Here is a 24,689-nt window from a genome sequence, read left to right on the forward strand (position 1 = left end):
CACACGACCGAAATGGTATAGGATCTCCTGCGTGAGCAGGGGGCTGGACTAGAAGACCTCCAAGGTCCCGTCCAGCTCTATTCTGGTTGATTGAAATGAATAGTGGTAAGTCTAATCTTTTCTTTAAAACTTCCAGTGTTGGAGCACCCACAACCTCTGGAGGGAAGTCGTTCCACTGGTTAGTTGTTCTCACTTTCAGGAAATTTGTCCTTAGTTCCAGGCTGGATGCCTCCTGCATTAGTTTCCATCCGTTGCTTCTTATCCTGCTTTGGAGAATAGGTTGACCCCCTCTTCTCTGTGGCAGACCCTAGATATTGGAAGATGGCTGTCATCTCACCACTAATCCTTCTCTTCCTTAGACTAGAGATAGCCAATACGTCCCTGCTTGGTGTGGAGCAGAAATTACAGTATGTACAACGTGAAATAAATTTAATATACCGTAAGCTGCAATCTTTTGGTCACCACCAAGCTATCTAGCGACCTGACACCAAACAGTAGCCAGATGTTCCCCTTCATAGAGGTTGCCGCTCCATAAAGTTGCACCAAGCCTTTGGTTGTGACATCCTTGGGCCACCCACATTCTTGCAACGGTGTCCCTTCCACCAGGTGGCAGAGGGACCTGGTTTCCCTAGCTGGCCAAGGACAGATAACTAACTTTTTAACTGTCCACCAGCAGGAGGAGTGTTGGGATAAAGAGGTAGCTTTATAAAGACTCAGACCTGTCCAGGTGACAGCCCTTCAGATACTAAGAGACGACCTCGGGACAACTAGCCATTCAGGTTTCAACCGACGCGAACAGCTTGCACATCCCAAAGGCAGCCCTCTGAAAATCACCCTGGACCTTGGGTCCCAAAATTGGATTGTCCTATAATCATGGAAACCTGTTGACTCGCCTGACTTCTGGGCACCTTGAGTCTTTGGCTCCCAAAGTGCCACTGCACACTTTGGGAAAAAAAAGAGGAAGGCAGTCCATTCTGAGATCAATCTTTCAGGCTGTGGGTTTAGGCTGAGTTTCAAAACGAAGGCATTTGGGAGAAGAAGACGAGCCTTAAAATAAAGCATTCAACTTCCCCGAGAAACCAATTCCAGGATTTCCCGCTCTCCTTGAAATTTTAAGCACGGACAAGCCATTATTTTTCCTCTCCGGAATTTTGGAATGCTGGGCTCGGTCAAAATGGAATCGCACGATATCTCCGAGTGGACCTCGTATTACAACGAACCCACAGAGGTACGTGGAGTGGAAGATGGGAGGGCTTTTTTTTATTTTTAACAAGAAGTCGTATTCAAGGAATCTGGGTGGTTTGGGGGAAAGAAGAGACCTGTGCTTCCTTTGTGGTTAGGGTGCGTATCTAGAAAATAATGAGGGATTCTGAGGTAGGATTTCACAGAAAAAGTAGGAAAACCTACAAAATATTGCAGATAGCAAGATGGTTTCTTCGTCTTTTTTGCCTACGGGAGAATGATTAAACTAAACTAAACCTAAATTAAAGCTAAACTAAACTAAACTAAACTCTTTAAGATATATGCTAAACTAAAAATAAACTAAAATAGACTGATCGCATCAGCTGGTTGAGTTTTGCATTTTGATTATTATTATTTTGTAGGGCGTAACAGAATTTTGATAACGAAAAAGAAAAAAGAAGTGTGAGCACTCTCATCTCCAGCTAAGATCCATTAATTCTAACAAGCCCTTGATCCAAAAGTGACAAATTAGAAAATTCAGAATCAAATCATTTTTCATTATTTATAAACTTCCCGGGTCTGGAAATTCCACTCAGCTCCCACAAACGAAAGAAGTCGCTTATAATTTTACCTAATGAATTTTTTTTTTAAAAAAAACCTATTATTTCTTCGGCATTGCGCCCAATAAACGTTAAAATAAACTGTAACTTTGTAAATAAAGAAGCAGTCAGACCACCTTAATAATTTGCCTTCTAGTGAACTCTCTCAATCTTGCCAAACAGCTTCTAGATTTCCCCCAAACCCTGACAGAATTGTTGGATTACAGTTCCCATCACTCCCAGCCAGATGCCTGGGTTAAAAGAGTTACACTTCAAGCCAACTTGGCGACAATTGGTACCAGCACGGCTTTATTTTGAATCATCGTCAACCCCATCATATTCATCTAAAGGAATAAAACCCAATTACTTTTCCATAGTGGCCATTTTTGCTGCAATTAACAAGCGCCTCTTAAGAAGCCGAATTGCTTAATAAAAGGAAAGCCGCACTTATACAAACTTACAAGAAAAGGGACATCCTTTCTGCCCTCTTTCTTGTCCTTATTTTAATTAATTTTTTTATTAAGTAAGCAAATTGTAGTCAGCCTCATAACGCACCGATGTTGAAGGGTTTGGTTTACAGCTACCCAATTCTGAGAATTCGCCATGCCAATTTTCAAAACAGCTCATCAACTGGCACTGTGGAGGGAAGGGAGTTTGCTGGCGATGGTGGATTGATTGCCACCCTCCTGTCTAGTCTTGAGCTGGGTTGATTTCATACACACCCTTTCAGGAAACCTGAAGTCTTTGGCCGTTTCTGCAATGTTTCCATGCTGCCCGTGTTCAGCTACCAGTCAAGCCACTATCTGCACACGTTTTACCACCCGAAGAATGTGCTTTTGTATCAGGAATGCCTGCCTCGGCAGCAATTTCTGATTCTGCTGCTTGCCGTTCTCGGCCACCAACTCTCTCCAAATCCACCCATTCTGGCCTTAATCCTTTCTACAATTAAGTAAATCAACAGCAGTTTCTGAAAAGATTAAGGCAGCAGCTGAAATCTATGCCCATTTACCCGTGGATAGCACCCTGTCGATCTCAGTGGAAGTAAACGCAGATTGAAGCTCAATCTTTCTCCGCACTTCGATAACTCCAGGATGAGCAAGAAATTCCAGGCTGGCAAAAGGAAATCTTTTCCTCTGATACAAAAATGAAGTCGAGGAACTTTCCAGCACTGAATTTTAGCTGATCTGCACGGTTGGATCAGCCTGTTGCAAAGAGATTCTTCAATTTCTTTTGCAGGCCTGGAATTCTAGGCAACCCGACCAAATATATTTTCTCTAGGAAATCTCTTTCTGGCAGCAGAAAAGATTTGATGGTCAGAAATGGTGGGGAAAAAGACTCTTTTTCAGATAGCACTTCATGATTTTAACAAATCTCTGCAAATAAAGGATCTTTTAACAACATTAGAAGAATCAGAGGTGCCACACAGTGGACAAACAGCACTTGGTCCCTTCCTTAATTAATGGGGAAAAAAAAACTTTTTAAAAATGATTAAATTCTATATCCTTTATACGGTTAGCCCAAACTTAACGGAGATGATAATGATAATAGTAAGTAGCAATAAAGGAGAATATTTGTAGCTCAGGGCTGAAGTGAGGATCGTTGGTGCTCTCTGAGCTGGCTTGCTTTCTTGCAGACGTTTCGTGACCCAAGCGAGTAACATCATCAGTGCTAGAAGGGAGGGGGATTTAACCTAGCACTGATGACGTTACCTAGTTTGGGTCATGAAACGTTTGCAAGAAAACAAGCCAGATCAGAGAACGCCCAGGACGCCTCATAATAGTAATACCATAGTATAATTTTTATAATAAAATCATATACTTGTCTAAAGGGAAAAGAAAGAATACACTTCACAAACAAAAGCCTCCTCATAGATCTACAAGTTAAAGTCAGCCTGAGGATCAGGCTGGGAAGGAGATTGCTAGCAAGGCTCAAGAAACTTTGGTAAAGCCTGGCCGACCCGGCACTCAGCTGAAGGTGTGAATGCTCCTTGTTGGAGCTGACACCTTCTCAGACCTCAAGAGCTCACGTCCACTGACTGGCTCATACCTGCATGTTATGGTTTGGACTTCAATAAGTCCCGTAAAGGGATGGGTCCGTGTGATTGCGCAGAAGCCGCCAGTTGTGCAGGAAGACAGAGTTGGGCCTCATTTGCATTGGTGGGCAGGACATCGGGATTCCTTTACTGATCTATTGGCTTCAGAAGGTCATCCAGCTCCTAAATATGCAGCCCACCGAACCACCCGCGACTTCAGCCGCCAGAAAAAGGCGCCCCTGTTTTCTGCCAATTGAAGCAGGAATCCCCCACCCACCCTGAGAACAGCCCTCAAAGGGTTTCCCACTGGTGCGCTCAAACCAGGCGTTGTTTCCTATGATGGGCTGAACAAACCGTAATGGAGAATAATTGTAAACAACGCTGGATGAGTTAGTGCAGCTGGTCCCTGACTTACGACCATTTGTTTAGTGACCATTCAAACTCACAACAGCACTGAATAAAGGGACTTACGACCGTTTTTCACACTAAGGACCGTTGCAGCCTCCCCCTGGTCACGTGATCAACATTCAAATGCTTGGCAACTGTCTCATAGTTATGACGGTCGCAGTGTGCCGGGGTCACGCGATCCCCTTTTGCGACCTTCTGACAAGCAAAGTCAATGGGGAAGCCAGATTCACTTAACAACCGTGTTAGTAACTTACAAGCGATTCAGTTAATGACCCTGGTAAGAAAGGTTGTAACATGGGGCCAAACTCACTTAACAACCGTCTTGCTTAGCAACATAAATGTTGGGCTCCATTGTGGTCTTCAGACAAGGACCATCTGCCTAGTAAAAGTCAAACCAACAAATTACAGGACTCTTGATTATATGCCGATCCAGCCACTGAGTTGTTGGATGTCTCCCTTCCTCATGCTACAGCATTGGCTTTAACCGTGTTTGTTGCAAATGTCAGGCCTTATGCCTAAAACAGCCGAAACACGTAATGACAGTTTTTTTATACGTATTTTTAATGCTGTTGCAGTGAACCGCCCAGGGTTTTGGTCTGTAAGGCAGGCTGTCGTATCAGTTGTGTAAGTCAATAAATTGCTTAATGTGTATTGTGAACTGTAGGCTTGTTTCTTTGATCTTGGGGGAAAAAAGCACCAGTGGGAGGCTTGAGAGAAAAATAGCTCTCCCTCCCAGTGGGCTATCCTTCCCCAAAGACCAAGAAACGGGCCCATGGAGAAGTTGGTGGTCTTGGATTTTTTCAGGTCAAGCAGGATGTTAATCCTGACAACCCGATTGCTTTCAAGTACTTGGAATAACAGAATAACAGTATTGGAAGGGATTTTGGAGGTCTTCTAGTCCAGCACTCTGCCCATACCATTTCAGTCAGGTGGTTGTCCAATCTCTTCTTTAAAGCCTCCATGATGGAGCACCCACAACTTTTGGAGGCAGGTCTTTTTAGTGTCTTTGGAGATCTCCAGGTTTGGAAAGTCACTCCAGCCACTTAGAGGACTCAAAGGCTGCTTGTCAACGGCTCCAAAATCATCAACCTTCTCATTCTTTTCTGCTAAACCAGGGGCCTCCAGACTTGGCCACTTTAAGACTTGTGGACTTCACGACTGGCTAAAGAATTCTGGGAGCTGAAGTCCACAAGTCTTAAAATGGCCAAATTTGGAGACTCCTGTGTTGAACCATTGTTTGCTTTCTTTGGTTTTTTTTTCACCACCTGGGAGGCTGCAGGCTTAGCACCAACCATCATCCCCATATTTCTTTCTGTTCCCAGTTGGAAAATGGTATGGAATGGAATAACGTGGAAAAGAGTATCGGTGGCCGTTCCAAACAATCCTTGCTGCAACCATCTTGAGATCTCTTGTTGTTATACTTTGTTATTCTTTTATTTAAGGATATTCTAGTAATATTCCAGTTGATGATAAGAACAATAATAACTCAGTAGGTGGACAAAAAAAGCCAAATCTAATTTGAACATCTGGCTAACTGTATGACCAACCATAATAATCATAGTAGAAAGTGATCTTGCATTAATTAATTACATTTACTGACAAAGCAGCCATCCCACTCTGTGTGTGTATGTATACATACATGTCTTAAGTGGTTTTTTATGATGCACCCGGTCAACCCAAATATGGGAAGAATACACACACACACACACACACACACACACACACGCACACACATATAAATAAGTCAATGGGGATTTGGCATTGCAAACTCTCAAAATTGGGTAGCTGTAAACTGAGCCCAGAGGCCTTCAAAATCATGCACTACAAGGCTGATTATATTTGCTTATTTAATACATACACACACACACATACACACACACACAGGGAAACACACACAGACTTAAGTATTCTTCCTTTTCTTCTTTTGTTTATTTTTTTCTTCCCGTTTGAACAAGCAAAGCACAGAAACCAAGTGCAAGGATAAAAACCACCCAAATATTAACAAAGACTAACCAGATGAAAGCCCCCCACGGAGGAGGAGGAGGAGGAGGAAAACGGGTTTGACCTAAAAGATCAGCCAATCTGGCCCTGCTTCCGTAAAAAAAATTGCCATATGTTACTGGACGCCCCACAATGTCCGCCTTGTTGGAGGATGCTAAAGTCTTTTTTGATTCATTTCCTCGTTTGGGTCGCTGGTTGGGGAAGGCGGCGTTTTCAGAGTTTCGCAAAGTAAAACACGCACAGACCAAACTAAGTCCAGCCCCACCCCAACCATCTCCAGGCAGGGCCAGCCAGGAAGCTGCCCTCCCGTGAATATCCCTTTGTCCAGGGAGGGCATGCAAAGAAGGGATGCCCTGTAGCCGGAAGAGGAACTGGGGCTGAAGGAGGGAGACAAACTGCAAGGGATCAATTGCTTCATCAGATTTCTTTTCTTTTCTTTTTTTTTAAATTTGGCTGTTGAGATAAAATAATCCGGGTTGCGACACTACGGGCCAGGGCGCCGTTGCTCAATGACAGTCACCCGTGATCTGGGTAATCTAATTCAGGTTGGCTGAACTGGAAAAGTTTGCTCCGTGCCAAAGCTGCCCGCTTTGATATAAATAAACACCAGGAGGAAAAATCAGACAGGAGGCTGAGCGAAGAGGATTTAGCTGGCCTCTCTTTTAGCAAACTATCTGAGTTCTCAGCAAAGATCCCGTTCTGCGCCCTCCTTCCCCAGAGTTTCGTCACAACCTGTATCTATCTATCTATCTATCTATCTATCTATCTATCTATCTATCTATCTATCTATCTATCTATCTATCTATCTATCTATCTATCTATCTATGTAGGTCTTTGGTTATTCGGGTTTTCTCCCGTGTAAAATTGGAAGTGAAAACCCGAATAACCAAAGACCTACATACAAACATCCGTGAAAACCTCAGAAAACAAATGTGTGTGTGTGTGTATCTCAATTTAGCTGCCCAGAGACCACAGTTGAGTCCAAAATTTGCATTGCTAAAGAAGACATGAGTTTTGCCCCATTTACCCCACTTTTCTTGCCACAGTTATTATGCGAATCGGTACAGTTGTTAAGTGAGTAACCAGGTTGTGAAGTGAATCTGGCTTCCCCCTTGACTTTGCTTGTCAGAATGTCACAAAAGGGGATGATGCAACCCTGGACACTACTACTACGCCATAAGTGCGAGTCAGTTGCCAAGCGTCCAAATTTTGACCACACAAGCATGGGGACGCTGCAACGGTCATGTGAAAAAGGGTCATTGGTTACTTTTTTCAGTGCCGTTCCAGTAACTAACAGTCACTAAAAGAACAGTTGTAAGCCGAGGACTACTTGTATCGTCCTTTGTCAGGTTTTGTTAAGTAGGAGCACTTCACCAAAGCAGTTACCACCCAGATTAAATGTGTCCCTCCTTAACTTTCAGCACTGCTCTTAGAATTACAATCCTACTCCACCAAAATCCATCATTTCTGCCGTATAAACTTAATTTATGGGAGAAACCAATTTAAATGTGCAGCCCTACAAAAAAAACCCACTTTAAACTGAGCTTGGACTAAAGGCATCAGCTTTACGTGCTGGGAAAATGAGGCTGTTGTGGTACATATCGTCTCCCTTGCAGATTAATATATATGTTTATTATCTTGCGGAAGATTTTACGACTGGGGCTTTTTCTGTAAACCGCTGGAAAGATTCGGATTAATCAGTAACTCTGGAGTCGGGTGTAACTCTGAATCCACAACAGCTTCATTCTCGTTGCTGAGGCTCTCCTGTACAAAATTTTAAGTTTGCAGCTATGAAATTAATTGACCTCGGAGAGTGGGAAAATTTTACTGAGCCTTTCCTGAGCCGAGAGCTGGGAATAAATAGCACAAAGACACATGTTACTTTGCTTTCCATTTCACTGCCTTTTCGTCAAAATTAAGCACCTACATTACGCTCCTATGATGGGTTTAATTACTTCCCCCTTTTAATCTCATTAAAAAATTGATTGTGGTGGTGAAATGCTGGACTGGCATTGGGGAGAATCAGATCGATGCCCCCTCCCCTAAAATTCTGGGCTAGTTGTTCTCTCTCAGCTGAAACTACCGTATCAGGTTGCTGTTTCAGTTATAAAATTGGGGAGAAAAGGCTATAAATCCAGTAAACAAGAGGATAAATGAAATGTTCCATAGAGCCTTTGGAAATTGTGGGCGCTCCAACACGGGAGGCCTTTAAGAAGAGACTTGTTGTTGTTGTTGTTGTTAATTGCGAAGTCGTGTCTGACCCATCGCGACCCCATGGACAACGTTCCTCCAGGTCTTCCTGTCCTCTACCATCTTCTGGAGTCCATTTAAGTTCTCACCTACTGCTTCAGTGGACTGGACTCCCAATTATCTGAAACAGTATAGGCTCTGCTGCTTGAGCAGGGGGTTAGACTAGAAGACCTCCAAGGTCCCTTCCAGCCCTGTTATCCTCTCTTCTATGCTTGTGATACATCTGCACCCACAGCTTTGGGGAGCTGCACCCACTTTATGCTGCAGACTGAAAAGCTCTACATCATGGACCCCCCCAAATCCAAACCTGTGGCCCTCAACATCAGTCTCCCTCCTAACAAGCACAGGTAGCCCTCAACTTACGACCACAACATTTCTGTTGCTAAGTGAGACGTTAAAGTGCACTTTGTCCCATTTTACGACCTTTCTGGCCACCGTTGTTAAGTGAATCACAAGGTCACAAAAGTGGGATCACTTGACATCCCCCCTCCGGGATTCCTATCATAAATAGGAGTCACTTGCTGAGCGGCTGAATTTTGATCACGTGACCACAGGGATGCAGCAAAGGTTGTAAGTGCGAAAAATGGTCCTAAGTCAGCGCCGTTGTAACTTTGAACGGTTCCTAAGTGAACAGTTGCAAGACGAGGACTAGCTATATTTTGCCCTGAGGCTCAGGATGGGTCCTTCTTGCCTGGGAGAGGAATTGCTCACTGCTTGCCTCCTGATTGCAGGATAAGAATGACCACCTCCCCACCGAAGGCAGAGCCCGGCTGAGCTTACGTGCAAACACACCTGCACAATAAAAGAAGTGTGTGGCCCACACCCAAGGTGACGAATTCTTACGGACGTGAACTGCACACCGCCTTAGATAGGAGGCGAAGGGGCGGACCAGGAAAATAGCCAGAGTCTTAACAAAGGTTATTGGAGAAACAGCCCCCAAAGAGGCCCTTTTAAAATAAGCACAGCCAGGCCTCGGCTTACAACAGTTCATTTAGTGACCGTTTAAAGTTACAACGGCACTGAAAGATGTGACTTAAGGTCGCTTTTCACACTTACGATCATTGCAGCATCCCTGTGGTCACGGGATTAAAATTCAGGACCTTGGCAACTGACTCATATTTATGACGGTTGCAGCGTCCCGGGGTCGTGTGATCCCCTTTTGTGCTCTTTGGACACGCAAAGTCACTGGGGGAAGCCAGATTCACTTCCCAACCGTGTCACTAACTCGACAACCGCAGGTATTCGCTTCAGAGACGTGGCGAGACAGATCGTAAGATGGGGCAAAACTCGCTTAACAACGTTTCGGCTCAGTTGTGGCCGTGAAGCCGAGGACTACCTGTAAAGGATCCTTAAAGGAGATTGAAATGTCCTCGGCAGATCTGCACGGAATCTAAAATGGCGGGCTGGGAAGGCGAAACCACAAAGGATGCCATTTACTCATGAGGTGGCTTGAAATCCCCCCGGAAGTGAACTTCACAGTTGGCTGGGCCTGGGGGGTCAGAGCACAACGCTCCCCTCCCTCCTTTCAAACATGTATTTCTTGATTTAATTCCTCCCCTGCATATCAGACATCGGGGAGGGGTGTGGGCATGGGGGCAGGCCCCATTCATCAACTGTAAAAGTTGTGCCAGCTGACCCAGACGGAAGGCAGATATAGTCACCACAACTTTGACTCTTGCCATTTTTGGGGTTTTAACTTCCTGATGTAACTCATAGGAGGAATTTTTTTTTTGCCTGCCAGATTAGGACTGGCATAATCAAAAAAAAAAAAAAAAAAAAAGCCCGATTTGGCACGATCTCGGGAGAGGAAGATGAATTGGTCTCAGGTTTGTTCTGAGTCTGGAAGACTATTTCAGACCCCTCAGTGTTAGAAAGACCAGCCAGTGGTCAACTGGTGTCCATGAACTTCCAGCACTTTGGAAGTTGAGGGCTTCCTCAGCATTACACCCGTCAGTGGGCCTTCCATGGGGCAGTGAGGGAGGTGGGGATTATTGTCTTCCTTGGAGGATGAAACGTATGAAGGGCGGTTGCAGGAATTGGAAGTGTCTCGTCTAATGAAGAGAAGGACCAGGGGTGACGTGACGGCGGTCTTCCAATATTTGAGGGGCTGCCACGGAGAAGAAGGAGGGTCAACCTATTCTCCAAAGCACCTGAGGGCAGGACAAGGAGCGATAGATGAAAATTGATCAAGGAGAGAAGCAACCTGGAACTAAGGAGAAACTTCCTGACAGTTGGAACAATGAATCGGTGGGACAGCTTGCCTCCAGCGGTTGTGGGTGCTCCATCACCACTGGTTTTCAAGAAGAGACTGGACAACCATTTCTCTGAACTAGCATAGGGTCTCCTGCTTGAGCAGCGGGTCGGACTAGATGACCTCCAAGATCCCTCCCAACTCTGTAATTCTGCTTAGTTAAAACGCACCTTTGGAGATCCGGGCAGGGTGACTCTCCCGCTCATTGACGAGAGAATGAAAACAGGAAAGGGACTTGACTTGACTTACTGGGCAAACCCCTAAAACTTTCTAAAATGCATTTCTGGAACCCTGGTTAACTTAGTTAAGTTGCGTAACACGGTTTTTAAGGGAATCCGGCTTCCCCATTGACTGGGCTTGTCAGAAGGTTGCCAAAAAGTGATCACATGATCCCGGGACCCTGCAACCGCCATAAGTCTGAGTCAGTTGGCAAGCGTCTGAGTTTCGATCATGTGACCCTGGGGATGCTTGCAACAGTCGTTAAGTGTGAAAAGCGGTCATAAGTCACTTTTTTTCAGCGTCCCTGTAACTTTGGTCATTAAATCATTGTAAGTTGGGGACTACTTGTATTAAAGTTTGGCTTAAAGCAGTGTTTCCCAAACTTGACCATTTTAAGGCATGTGGACTTCAACTCCCAGAATTCCACAGCCAGCAATGCTGGCTGTGGAATTCTGGGAGTTGAAGTCCACATGCCTTAAAATGGTCAAGGTTGAGAAACACTGGCTTAATGTCTGAGATGGTATAGAGCAGTGATGGCGAACCTTTTAGAGACCGAGTGCCCAAACTGCAACCCAAAACCCACTTATGCATCATCGAGTGCCGGGTGGGTGTGGCCCATTCTCTGGGTGTGGCCAGTTGGGTGGGCATGGCCCATTGGGTGGGCGTGGCTGCAGTGATAACGGTGGGACTAAAAAGTTCAATCAATCAACTCCAACTTTGCAAGATCTTTTTTTTTTCCCCGCGAGAAGTTGAAATTGACTGATTGAACCTTTTTTTTTTTTTGCACACTGCGGTGGAGGCCTAAAGCAAAAAGGTTTTATAAAACCCAGCTGAAGGTCTAGGACTGGGGCGACGGCGCGCGTGCCCACAGAGAGGGCTCTGAGTGCCACCTCTGGCACCCGTGCCATAGGTTCGCCACCACTGGTAAAGAGTTTCCTGCCTGAGCAGGGGGTTGGGCTAGATGACCCCCAAGATCCCTTCCAACTTTACTACTACTACTACTACTGCTGTTGCTGCTGCTGCTGCTGCTGCTACTACTACTATTATTATTATTATTACATTGGTGGCACTATTTGCTGGGCTTTTGAAATATCTTCTATACAGAGTTCTCTTTCCACCGTTCTAATCCCTCGGCAGTTACGTAGGATAGCGTAATTAATTATTCTTCATTTTGAGTACCATGAGAAAGAGATGGATAAAAGGCTGCCTTTAAAGAAACTCCTGTTATTCTGTTTCCGGACGTCTTCACCTGAAAGGTTTGATTTAGCGAACAAATAATCCCGGCTGGCTGGCAGAATCCCACAGCTAGAAAAGGCTGATCAAGTTTTTAAATTAGATCTGCTCCTTTGCCTTTGACAGCCTTTCCAGACAAGGAGATTTTCTTCAGCCATGCCACAGGGCAGGGGCACAGGAGCAGGGCCTGTTAAAAATTTGGCAATTTTATGGTGGATGTCTTTCTGGAGAGCTCTTTTTCTTTAAAAAAAAAAAAAAATCTATTGCAAGCTCAGATGGCGTTGGCGCCAGGAGCAGTTTGCAAGACAACCACCCTTTTTTTACCCCTCCGTGCCTCCCTCCTGCTTCGTGGACCAATCCATCATCACGCCCAGCGCCCAGACTTTCAAAATTGGTCCAAACATTGCCCGGCAGGAAAATCAACTTAATTTTAGCACCTTCTGTGGTCTTCGTGGAATGGAGCAAATAGAAACCTGCTGAGCGGGATGGACACTCCGTCCAGAGGCCAGGAATGGTGGAGAGGACTAAAGGAGGAATATTTTTTGACACCCTTCCTTCCATCCATCCATTTAAATAAATATCCTCTTCTATTGGTACAATCTTTTGCCTCTAATCAGGGTGGGATGGCAGATAGGCGCAGACTTAAACTGTGCCACATTTCAAATGCAACTAGGCAAATATTTTTCAGGAACTGGCTTTGGGTTTTCACCTAGAGAAACACCCATCATTTTTTTTGCTAAAACAGAAGAGAACAGAATAGAATAATGAAATAGAATAGAATAGAATAGAATAGAATAGAATAGAATAGAATAGAATAGAATAGAATAGAATAGAATAGGCAAAGTTAAAAGGAACCACTTGTGTGTTAAAATTAGGAAGAGTTGGATAGCACCTTTTCCTACTAATACAATTTAATAAAATTGGCTAGATGAAGATGGTACTAACAAACACCTTGTAATTTTTTATTTTTTATTTGCTATCATAACTAGGAGAGACTAACAATCTCTCCTCCTGTGTTGCTAAGAAAATCTAAAATGGTCAAGTTGTAAACATGAGCGAGCAAGCTATGAGTGATGGTGGGAAAACTGAGTGAGACGGCTTAAGATCTGGGGAGGGGCTGTGAGACATTTTGTGTTGTGATTGCAACTTCTTTCTTTTTCAATATTGCTTTGGCTGGCTTCGTGCAACACGCTAAGCCACATTAACAAAGCCCAATGGCCATGTTTACATGGCAAGCTCTGCCCAAACAAATAAACCATATCCTGGATCAGCGTTAGAAGCCTGATTGACACCATCTGCTGAAACACAAATCACCCAACCCTTTTAATCAAGGCTGGTGCGCTGCTAAAACTAGGCGCGATTTCCCTGATCCAATAACCTCATGGCGGAATCGGTTTGATTTAACCAGTTTTGGAGCCAGTTTGGTCTAATGGTTACGGCATCAGACTAGAAAAGAGGAGTCTAGTCCTGCCTTAGTCACGAAAGCCATCTGGGTGACTTTGGACCAGTCACCAGGAGACCGTGAGTTCTAGTCCCATTTTAAGGGTGAAAGCTGCCTGGGCCAGTCTCTCCCTCTCAGCCCAACTCACCTCACAGGGTGGTTGTGAGAAAAATAGGAGGAGGCATGTGTTCACCTTGAGTTATTTGTAAAAAAGAATAAAGGCAGGATACAAACAAACAAACAAACCTGGGCGAAAGAGAAATCTGTTGCTTCCCAGCCCGCAACAGTGCAAAGCAGTGGTCTCCAGCCTTGGCAACTTTAAGACTTGTGGACTTCAACTCTTCTTCAGCCAGCCTTGCAGGACCCCCGGTGTAAGGGACCCCCGGTGTAAGGGACAAGCTCCTTTGAGTGGGAGGAAATTTAAGCCGGCCTTTCTGGAAGGCTCCAGTAGAGGCAGCCAGGGAGAGTTGGAAGGGAAACCCCTCACCATGAATAGCGGACCGAGTACAAGAGGAGGCCAGCATTTGGCACAAAGGTTGTTCCCCGTGGTTTGAACAGTGCAGGCTGGCATTCAGAACCTGGATTCCCGGGCAAGAAAACACAATCCGTGGCCTTGGGCTGAATCCTTCTGGTCCTTCCGCTCCCCCAAATGCGTATCTGCTTAGGAGCCGTCCTAATCCCTGCTCCTTGAGGAGCTTCTATCTTTCCCCACCCGCTCAGGTTCCAGAATGGTTAACTCATTACCTCTACTTTTTGTGAGCTGAGCTTGGAGGGACTAGCTGCAAGAGTTTAACCCTAAGCGGGCTGGCTCTCAGAAGGGGGGAGCAACCCAGGGGCGATTCCTGACCTGGGGGGTGACCCTCCGAGGAGAGAAGGAGGAGCCTGCCCTGAGAGCTTTGCACAACAGCCCAGCGCTTGCGTTGGTGGCTAAGGTGGGATTTGAACATACCACCTCCTGGTGATTGATCCAAAAATCACCCAGCTGGACTAAAGCTCATTATCTCCTGGTGATTGACCCACAGTTTTATTTTCTATACTGTGTTTTTATTGCTTGTAAGCCGCCTAGAGCAGTGGTTCTCAACCTGTGGGTCGGGACCCCATTTGGGGTCGAACGACCATTTCACGGGGGTCGCCAAACAACGCAGTCCACCATTTCCCCCCCCCTTTTCCTTAGCTGTGCTACTCCCTTGAATAGAGTCTAATTCTATTGGCTTTCAAAAGCCAATAGGAATTGTCCAGGCTGTCTCTGCCCTGCTGAGCCCGCCAAAAGTCCCACTCTGCAAACGGTGCTGCACCAGTTGAGTAGTCCTCGACTTACGACCGGTTGAGTAGTCCTCGACTTACGACCGGTTGGGGGTCGCGGCATTAAAAAGGTTGAGAACCACTGGCCTAGAGTCACTATGAGCGAGTAGGCAGCCATAGAAATTTCCCAAATAAATAAATAAATAAATAAATAAATAAATAAATAAAGAGGAAAATAAATAAGTAGGTAAATAGGTAAATAAATAAATAAATAAATAAATAAATAAATTTTAAGTCACCCCTCTGGCTTTCATGAGTAAGGCAAAACCTGAACTCATGGTCTCCTGCTTCCTAGCCTGGTGCCTTAACCACCTGACCACTCTGGCTTCAATTGGAACAGCTCCATCCGCTGTTGCCAAGGCTGGAACCATACCTGGGCGGCCGATTGGGGCTGGGGGCTGGGGTGGGGGGCGGTCAGCTCCAGGGGTTTGAGAAATCACCCCCGGAGAGGAGGTACAAAAGAGACTGCAGCTCTTTTCACACTCTGCTTTGGGATAGGATGCTAGAAGGAGGAACGCTTCCCAAAGAGGCCGATCCAGAACAAAGCAACGTTTATTTATTTCCTTCTTATTACACTGAAAAGCCATTGGCCTGGGACAGGGGGTCCAATTTGGCCGCCTACAGTTTGAACAAGAGTGACAGAACATGCAGTCAACTCAAACACGGAGGGACAGCACAAAGACCGCATTTGCCACGTAGTTCCTCCTTGGGTTGCCAGTTTTGATTTTGACAAGAAGCCAGCACATTGGGAGGGGGGGGGGATAAAATTTGCAAGGAGCTTGAGATAGGTTGGTTGGAGAAGGGACTTTACTCCATTCCCCCCCACACACACACACACCACTCCTGGGTGGTAGGCAGAGTCACCCTTCCTCTGGGATACCTCCTCCCACTCAGGCTGAAGACCCCAGGTTAAATGGCTATTTTGCCTTTGTATACCTTGGCTGGTTTTTCTTTGACAAGTAGTTCTAAATTTTTTACCCCTACTGGGATCCTTAGTATGAGTAAGAGAAGGAAGAAAGAAAGAAAGGAAGGAAGGAAGGAAGGAAGGAAGGAAGGAAGGAAGGAAGGAAGGAAGGAGGGAGGGAGGGAGGGAGGGAGGGAGGGAGGGAGGGAAGGAAGGAAGGAAGGAAGGAAGGAAGGAAGGAAGGAAGGAAGGAAGGAAGGAAGGAAGGAAGGAAGGAAGGAAGGAGGGAGGGAGGGAAGGAAGGCAGGCAAAAGAGTATGTTTCTTTGGAATTATTGTCATGTGTATCCAGACTTTGGATTACTGTATAAACCAAATAGTCTGGAGGCCAACAAAATTGGCCAAAGAGAATCTAAGAGAAGCATGCTGTTTCTAACATGGAACAGACTTTCTGACTCTTTCCTTGAATTGCAAAATTTTATCTAAAGCTGGCCCAATGAATTACAAACTTTGGAGGATAAGGGGGTGGGGGTTAGTAACCTTGGAAGTTTTTAAATCCATTCATCTAACCCAGATTAGCCTTAAAGGATCAAGAGTTCTTTAGTTAGGAACTCTTGATCCCAAACTCAAGGTGGTCTTACAAACGGATTGTCATTCGCCACCAGCTTGGTGGTTTAGGAAGGACAAAATGTGCATTTTTTTTTAAAAAAAAAACCCAGTGGTCTGGGCGACCCAGGATACGCACAATGTTGCAGTTGCTCAATGCTGACGTTGCAAGGGGAGTGGGGGTGGGCTCCCTTTTTGGGATCACATGCAAGACGTGCTTCTGAGTAAGCCTTCCCAAGCTTGTCCTCTGACTGGGAAATCAAAGTGATCATCCCAATTCAGTTCATCGACTGTTATCCTGTGGGAATAGAGTTTTTCCTAATCTCTGCCCGCAATACTGGATAAGGGGTCAGGATAGAAACTGCATGGCATCAGTCAAAGATCAGCTGGATTGATTAAATTAAAAAAAACATAGGTCAAAGAAGATTTGAAAAAAACAGAACAATCAATCAGTGGAATGGCTTGCCTTCAGAAATGGTGGCTGTCCCATCACTGCGCAGCCACTTGTCAGAAATGCTATAGGGTCTCCTAATTGAACAGGGGGTTAGACTAGAAGACCTCCAAGGTCCCTTCCAACTCTATTGTTCTGTTAAATTCTGCATCCCTCTCTCGCTCCCTCTCTCAATTGCACCAGGGGGTTGAACTCCAGTTTCCCAACCAAGGGGTGGGCCGCAGCTCTGCTGCTCTCCTGTTCTAAAGGTCATCTTGTTCACGTGGGGTAGGGTGGGGGGATAAGAGTTCCCTCTGTCCTTTTGGGAGAGAACCAAGCCCAGCACTGATTGCCAGACCCCAGGCAAACAACAGATGCTAATGTCCAAGGCTGCCTGCCTACTCAGGGGGAAGGGTGAGGGGTGATGGCCCCGGGCTCACTTGCACAATCCCAGCGTCTGCTGGGCTGTTTGGAGAGGATTTGAGCCTATCTGGAAGATGAGAGCGGCCCTGGAGGAACCAAATCTTCCCTCCCCAAAACTGCAGTTCAAGCTGTTTTATTCCTTTACCCCCCCCAAAACTCAGGAAATCTGGAGGGAAGAATGCTGGGATTCACCAAATGCAAATGAGAAAAAAACTGAGAAATGAGGCGATCCATGCCCTGTGGGAGCAGAATCGTCCCGTTTTCCCAGAAAACTAAGATTCATTCTTCCAAGGTTTTTGGGTGGCGAAGAAGCACATCTTGGCCCCATCTGGAGATTTCAGCCCGCAGCTCCCAATTCCAGATTTAAATTGGTCTTTGTACACCGCCTAGAACATAGAATCAGGGCTGGAAGGGACCTTAGAGGTCTTCTAGTCCAACTTCCTGCTTGAGCAGATCTTATACCATCCCGGTCAAGTGGCTGTCCAGTCTGTTTTTGAAAACCTCCAATGATGGAGCACCCATAACTCCAGGAGTCAAGCTATTCTACTGATTAATCGTTCTCACTGTCAGGAAATTCATCCTTGGTTCTAGGTTGGTTCTTTCCTTGATTAGCTTCCATCCGTTGCTTCTTGTTCTGCCTTCTGATGCTTTGAAGAATGATAGCTTTGCCTCCTTTTCTCAAGCTATGGAAGACTTGAGACCCTACGGGCTGCGTAACTGATTATCTAAAATTCTAATGTTTCATACAGCCCGTGAATATTCATTCTGAAGAAAAAGCTGGCTGCAGCTCACAAAATTAGGCAGAAATGTTTAGATTCCACCAAAAGTATCCAGGATAAGCTTCATCATTGCCTATGGGCATCGGGGGGGGGGGGGGAAGAGCTATAACAATTGTTGCCTCTCAGATAATTTATAATTGATGTAGCAAGTTGACGTTTGCTGCATCCATTCTGGGGTCAGAAACAATCAAACTCCCAAGTACGCAGCACAACTGGTTTATTTGTAAATACATGGCGGATCTGGGACACACAACACACATCAGCCTACTTTTATAAAGATATACAGATAGTCTTCGACTTACAACAGTTCATTTAGTGACGGTTCAAAGTTACCGCCCCACTGAAAAAGTGCCTTGCGACCCTTTTTCACACTTATGACTGTTGCAACAACATTCCCACGGTCACGTGAATAAAATTCGGATGCTTGTCAATCGACTCTTATTTATGACGGCTGCCCTGTTCCCGGGATCAGGTGATCACTTTTTGTGACCTTCTGACAAGCTGAGTCAATGGGAGAAACCGAATTCGCTTAACAGCCACGTGACTGACTTAACAACTGCAGTGATTCACTTAACAACTGTGGTTGTAAAATGGGGCAAAACCAGTGGTGGGATTCAAATATGTGAACAACCGGTTCTCCGTGTGGATGCCACTTCCGGACGTCCATTCTGGGCCTGTGCAACAAAAAATTAGCTACCGGTTCTGCCAAAGTGGTGCGAACCGGCTGAATCCCACCACTGGGCAAAACTCACTTAACAAATGTTTCACTTAGCAACATAAATGTTGGGCTCAGTTGTGGTCATAAGACTACCAGTATTTGCTCCCCACCTTTAAGAGTAAAAAACGAGATTTTACCCCTGGAGCAAGAGATGGGGAATCTGGCCGGGCTTTCAAAACGTCCTTGCCAAGGAATCCTCCCAGGGCTGGTTCCAAAGGTTGTTGTCCATCTCAGGGGAAAAAGTTCCTGCTGGACCTAAGAAACATCTGGCTAATAAATCCCAGTCATGTGACAAGGGTCTTCAAGAGTGGCCCTGAAATAGCTTGTTGTAATCTAAGATAAGGAAAGAAGGTTCAAAAGCCATCTGTGATCTCAGAGACAATGGGACCCTGGCCTTGGTCAGGACTAATCTCCTTCCCTTATTCTAAAAAGGATTTAGCCGGCTTGGCCCACCGACCTAAGCTGCAAAATACGCATCCAGACAAAGCGAACCAAATCAGGGTTAACCGAAAGTATGTTTTTTGCTCAGAGGTGATGAGTTGCTGCTTGAGGATCAGACGTCATTTGAGGATGACTCTCCAAAATGTTCTTTCCCAAGCACGAGGCACAAAATAGTAGAATAACAGAGTCGGAAGGGGCCTTGGAGATCATCTAGCCCAACCCCCTGCTCAGGCAGGAAACCCTATCCCATTTCAGACAAGTGGCTGTCCAGTCTCTTCTTTAAAACTTCCAGTGTCGGAGCATCCACCGCTTCTAGAGACAAGTCGTCCCACTGGTTAATTGTTCTCACTGTCAGGAAGTTTCTCCTTATTTTTACGTTGGTTCTCTTCTTAATTAGTTTCCATTCATTGCTTCTTGCTCTGTCTTCCTTAGATAACTTTAAGATAGATACTTTCTTTTCAGCCCAAGAACCATCATAAGACTGGGGATCTCTTTTAACGGATCAGGCCTTTGACCTACAAAGCTCAACAGGCCCAGACTTTCCAACCATTGGTCAAAGACAACTCAAATGTTTGCCTAAGAAAGGGTAGCTTGGGCTACCTGTGGTTTATGACCTTACCTGAGAACGTGGCATTAGGCCAAAGCCTGGCCTGGCCTTGTGGCCTATGATCAACTGATTGGGAAGCGCCCAGAGAGTTCTACCAGGTCCTCCTTTGACCGGGCCACCTTCAGACGGATCAGACTAAAGTTTTGATAGCTACTTATCAGCCATGCTGATGGGGAAATCCTGAGAGATGCAGTCCAACGCATCTGGAAGGCCCCGCATTGGGGAAAGGGTCGTCAGAAAGAAGTTGTTATTCCGGACGCTCAGAGTAGGACCGTTGTTCCTCCCTGCCCCAAATGGACCTGTGAGGCTGGTTTTAACTGATGGAGAAAAAAAAGTCCTTCCCGCCAACCGTTTCCTTTGGGGAACCTTTAGTTTCCCTTAGGTGGCAAGGAACTCTGCCCCACATTGTGTTGCCCTGCACCACAATATTGGCACCAGTCCCATTCACTTCCAAGGCTCTGGGTGGAACAGGGAAATAGGTTTTTTAAGGGTGTAAAGCAAATATTTGGATGGGTGTCTTTAGGTGGATCCAGTCCAGGAAACAAAAGGGGAGATCGTTGGGCCACGTTAGGTTTAAAAAGGGTTCAGGATCCTCCATAATTGTTGAATCGAAAGATCCAGTCTTCACAGTCATCATGGTGCTGCCGGTGGTGGTGATGGGAACTATACAGGTAGTCCTTGACTTATAACTACAACCGAACCCAACATTTCTGCCCTGGCTTTCTGTATGCCGTACATAATATTTTTAATTTCAGATATGCTCTCTGGGATACTTTTATTGCACAGAGTGTGATTTGAATAGCCCCAAAGTAGTTTGCACACATGAGAGGCCCCTGGATTACTGTGTGAATGAGGGGACACTCTGCTGGCTCATGGAAACTCAGGAACTGAAGTTCTCTAGAAGTCTGAGAATTCTGTTCCTTGAGAGGATGTGTTCGTGTGCGTGTGTGCGTGTGTGTGTGTTGTGTGCCATCATAAAGTTTCCAACAAAATTGGAATGTTAATGTTGCCCTTACAAATCCCAGGGCTAAGAAATGGCTGTGACTTCTGGGCGCTGTAATCCAAAGCATCTGGAAGACTGGCTTGGAGGAAGCTGCTTTGATTTGTTTCCAGCCTTGCTTTCTGATCTTTCCTTCCCCGCTTGGGGTTCACGATTCAGATCCAGGAAATGTCCTAAGTGTTCTGGGATCTGAACCTGGGTTTTTCCCACCCTACGCTCACCGCTTCAGGTGCACTTCCCGTTTCTATTAAAACCCTATAAAAATTCACCATTTCCTTCTTGCTGTTCTGCAGGCACAACCAATGGCCAGCGTGACACCAATCAACATTGACTGGTTTCACCTAGCCCTTGGCAGCCACTTTCCGTTCATTAAGCAAGACGAATCAGATTGTCAATTAAGTCCCTATCTTATATAAACAATACTGAGTGGGTGGTGGAATCCCTGCTCTTTTGAACATCAGCATCTAAATTCTCTCTTCTGTGGTTTTGAGCAAACAAATACTGGATAGCCCAGATTAGGCTCAAGTGGGAAATTGCTAAACTTATGCATCAACCAATCCGCCTCTATTTATGGCAAAAAAAATCCCAATTTTTTTAATGCTGCCAACTAAGAGCCAAGCATGGCTTTTGAGCAGGGGGCTGAGGGCTTCATTTTAAGAAGGATTGGGCGATACAGGGGCCAAAACGGGATGCGATTGCATTCTGCAAGATCCAATCTGGGTACAGTCACTGGGACCAGAGGTTTAGCCTTCTACATTTTATTCGGCCTACAGTTAATGAAAATAAAACCTAATCAGTGTGATTGCATTCCAGGTAGGCATTTACTAAATTTCTCTTTCTGTCACATGCAAAATTATAGTTTGGTGGCCTTTGGGGGTATTGTTGGAAAAGGGAACAGAAAAAAACACCCTTCTTCCAATGAGTGGTAGTTAATGCAAGACCTCATAGAAAAAGTTGGCCTGATCCATTTAATGAAACGGAGATAATAGTTCTGTCAATGCCATGGAACTAAGTTGGGCTAGCCCCTATGAATCATTGGGGCCCTGTCCTTCTGATTCCCTAGATCAGTGATTCTCAACCTTTTTAATGCCGCGACTCCCAACTGGTCATAAGTCAAGGACTACTCAACTGGTGCAGCACCGTTTGCAGAACGGGACTTTTGGCGGGCTCAGCAGGGCAGAGACAGCCTGGACAATTCCTATTGGCTTTTGAAAGCCAATAGAATTAGACTCTATTCAAGAGAGTCTATTCTATTGGCTTTCAAAAGCCAATAGAATAAAAGGGAGGAGCACAGCTAAGGAAAAGGGGGGGGAAATGGCGGACTGCATTGTTTGGGGACCCCCGTGAAATGGTCGTTCGACCCCAAATGGGGTCCCGACCCACAGGTTGAGAACCACTGCCCTAGATAAACTGTACTGGGTCTTCCCTTTCTATTATTCTCTCCTGAGACCGTCTCAGCTGATTTTACAGTCAGCAGCTTACCCTCTGCTTCTTTAGAACTATCTCGGAAGCAGCTGTATAAATCAGTATTTGGCTTGATCCCAACAGTGGGAAAAGCTTCACCTATGGGTTTTCTGCCTCTTTTGTGACTCCCCCCCCCCCCCGGAGAACCTATCTTCTGACCAAGTCTTTCTTCTCTTTTCCTCAGGTATTTCCTTCCGTCAGCACAATGGCATCCAGTTTGGGGCCAATGAACCCCATTAATTCTTACGTGACCCTCAATCCGCTGAATTCTCCCAATTCTATAAATATGACTTACCCAAACAGCAGCTTGAGCAGCCCTTCGGTCACGGGACTGGCCAATGCCACCAGCCCCATGGGTCTTCCGACGGTGGCGTCTCCGGTCAGCCCAGTGTTGACGCCACTGGGAGCCCAGCCACCCACTCTCAATTCACTCTCACCCTACCAGAATGTTGGTCAACCCATGGCCCCTCTGGGTTACTCTCCCTCAAACATGAACAGGCCCAAAGAGATCAACAAGTCCTACCGGCGCACGCTGACCCATGCCAAGCCGCCCTACTCATACATCTCCCTCATAACCATGGCCATTCAGCAGGCCCCCAGCAAAATGCTGACCCTCAACGAGATCTACCAGTGGATCATGGATCTCTTCCCCTACTATCGTGAGAACCAGCAACGTTGGCAGAACTCCATCCGCCATTCGCTCTCCTTCAACGACTGCTTTGTCAAGGTGGCCCGTTCTCCGGACAAGCCAGGCAAGGGGTCCTACTGGGCCCTCCACCCCAATTCGGGCAACATGTTTGAAAATGGCTGCTACCTGAGACGCCAGAAGCGTTTCAAAATCGAGGACAAGGCTAAGAAGACCGGCTCCAAGGCTTCCCACGCTCGGGAGCAAGCTTCAAAGGTTTCTGAAGGCCTTCAGGAAGGTCAGAGTCCCAACCCTGGTTCAGAAGGAGCCGAGTCCGGCCATTCGGACACCTCCCATGGTTCTGAGGAGCAAAGAAGTCTGGTCCAACTTGATTGTTCGGGAGCTCAGGGTTCATCCCCGGCATCCGAGGCCTCCCCAGCTCCCATCTCACAATCTATGACCAGTCACTACTTTGCCAACTCCATTACCAACCTGGATCTTCCAAACGATCTCAAAATGGACCCTCAGTTCAACTTCAATCATCCTTTTTCCATCACCAACTTGATGTCCACCGAGCAAAGCCACAAGATCGACCTCAAATCCTACGAGCAGGCTATGGCGTACAGCAGCTACAACTCCCCCCACTCGGTGGAAAGTAAACATACCTATGAGACCTCCACCTCGCTCAGCGAGACCGGTTCCTACTACCAGAGCCTCTACAGCCGTTCTTTGCTCAACGCCTCGTAAGGCGGCTGCCCTACCATCAAATCAAAAGGTCAGGTAAGAGAAACTTGGCCAAAAAAACCAGAAAGTCCATCCCTGAGAGGTTTCCTCCCATCACCAGCCAGCTACAACACGGGTAGAGGAAAGGAGCGCACCGCGAGGCCTGGTCTACCTGATTCGGATGAACTTTCCAAATCTCATCGTGGTCAACAATACCTTCTACTTCAACAGACTCTTGTGCCCAAAGTAACGGGAAGCAGGGAACAGCTAGCGCAAAAATAATAATAATAATAATAATAACCAGCTCCATGCCTTGCTGCTATCAAGGGCAGACTGGTTAAGACCAGTCATGGATCCCTGTCCACGTTGACATGGAGGTCATTGGTCAGCATGGATTCCCCAAGGGCAAAACCCCACCATCTCAGACTGAGGGGCCCCCCTCTGAATGTTTCAGCTATTCGCTAGGTTTTATTTCTCCAGAACTGGAGTTTGGGTGAATGTCCGTACGTAAATGAAGAGGGAAGAGGCTGTGCTGCAGCCAAGGACTTTGCTGTCTCAATGTAAATGTTACAGTTGATGATTCAAATTTTGTCTGGGGATACTCAAACCCATTTAGGTCAGAATTGAGCATGGTGAGGACTTCCATTGTTACACATATAGAAAAGGGTTTGGTTACACCCCAAAGACGATTACGCCACAGCCTGAAGAGGAACATGGAATATAATTCAAAATTTTTTTTGTAATGGCTTTATATTTAAATACATGTGCTTTCTGTTGGGAAAAGGGTAAGAGTTGATTTAATATATCGTGCTTTAGAGGCAGCTCCAGGTAGCGTCTTGGTTTCAATTCTGTGTCTTTCTCTCTTGCTTTTCGGGGTGATTAGAACAAAAAAAAAATGTTCCTCTGCCCTCGGGATATAATGACTCCTAACCCCTAGTGAGACCTTATAAATAGTTTGATTATTATTGATAATAAACAAATCACTGTTAACATCTTTTTTCCAAGTCAACCATGCCTAGATACACCATGAAATCTTGCTTTCCCTTTCGAAG

General features: G+C 45.8%; 2 protein-coding genes across 2 annotated transcripts in view; one reads left to right on the forward strand and one right to left on the reverse strand.

Annotated features, from left to right (window-relative positions):
* Positions 1 to 24,689, reverse strand: part of NOVA2 (NOVA alternative splicing regulator 2) — a 69,983-nt gene that overhangs the window by 44,220 nt on the left and 1,074 nt on the right. The gene's annotated exons all lie outside the window — the stretch shown is intronic.
* FOXA3 (forkhead box A3) lies at positions 738 to 24,483 on the forward strand. The gene is made up of 2 exons (XM_039325053.1): positions 738 to 1,228; positions 22,474 to 24,483. Exons 1-2 carry the CDS (start codon positions 1,157 to 1,159, stop codon positions 23,659 to 23,661), a joined length of 1,260 nt encoding a protein of 419 aa, XP_039180987.1. The 5' UTR covers positions 738 to 1,156; the 3' UTR covers positions 23,662 to 24,483.

Source organism: Crotalus tigris, unplaced genomic scaffold (assembly GCF_016545835.1).
Source record: "Crotalus tigris isolate CLP2741 ecotype Arizona unplaced genomic scaffold, ASM1654583v1 scf7180000024316.1084291, whole genome shotgun sequence".
Classification (NCBI taxonomy): domain Eukaryota; kingdom Metazoa; phylum Chordata; class Lepidosauria; order Squamata; family Viperidae; genus Crotalus; species Crotalus tigris.

What these genes read in the sequence shown, in the direction of transcription:
- FOXA3 (XM_039325053.1), top strand. Translation starts at nt 1,157, where the DNA reads ATGCTGGGCTCGGTCAAAATGGAATCGCACGATATCTCCGAGTGGACC. An exon ending in ATTACAACGAACCCACAGAG is followed by an intron (nt 1,229 to 22,473) that starts GTACGTGGAGTG and finishes TCTTTTCCTCAG; the next exon opens with GTATTTCCTTCCGTCAGCAC.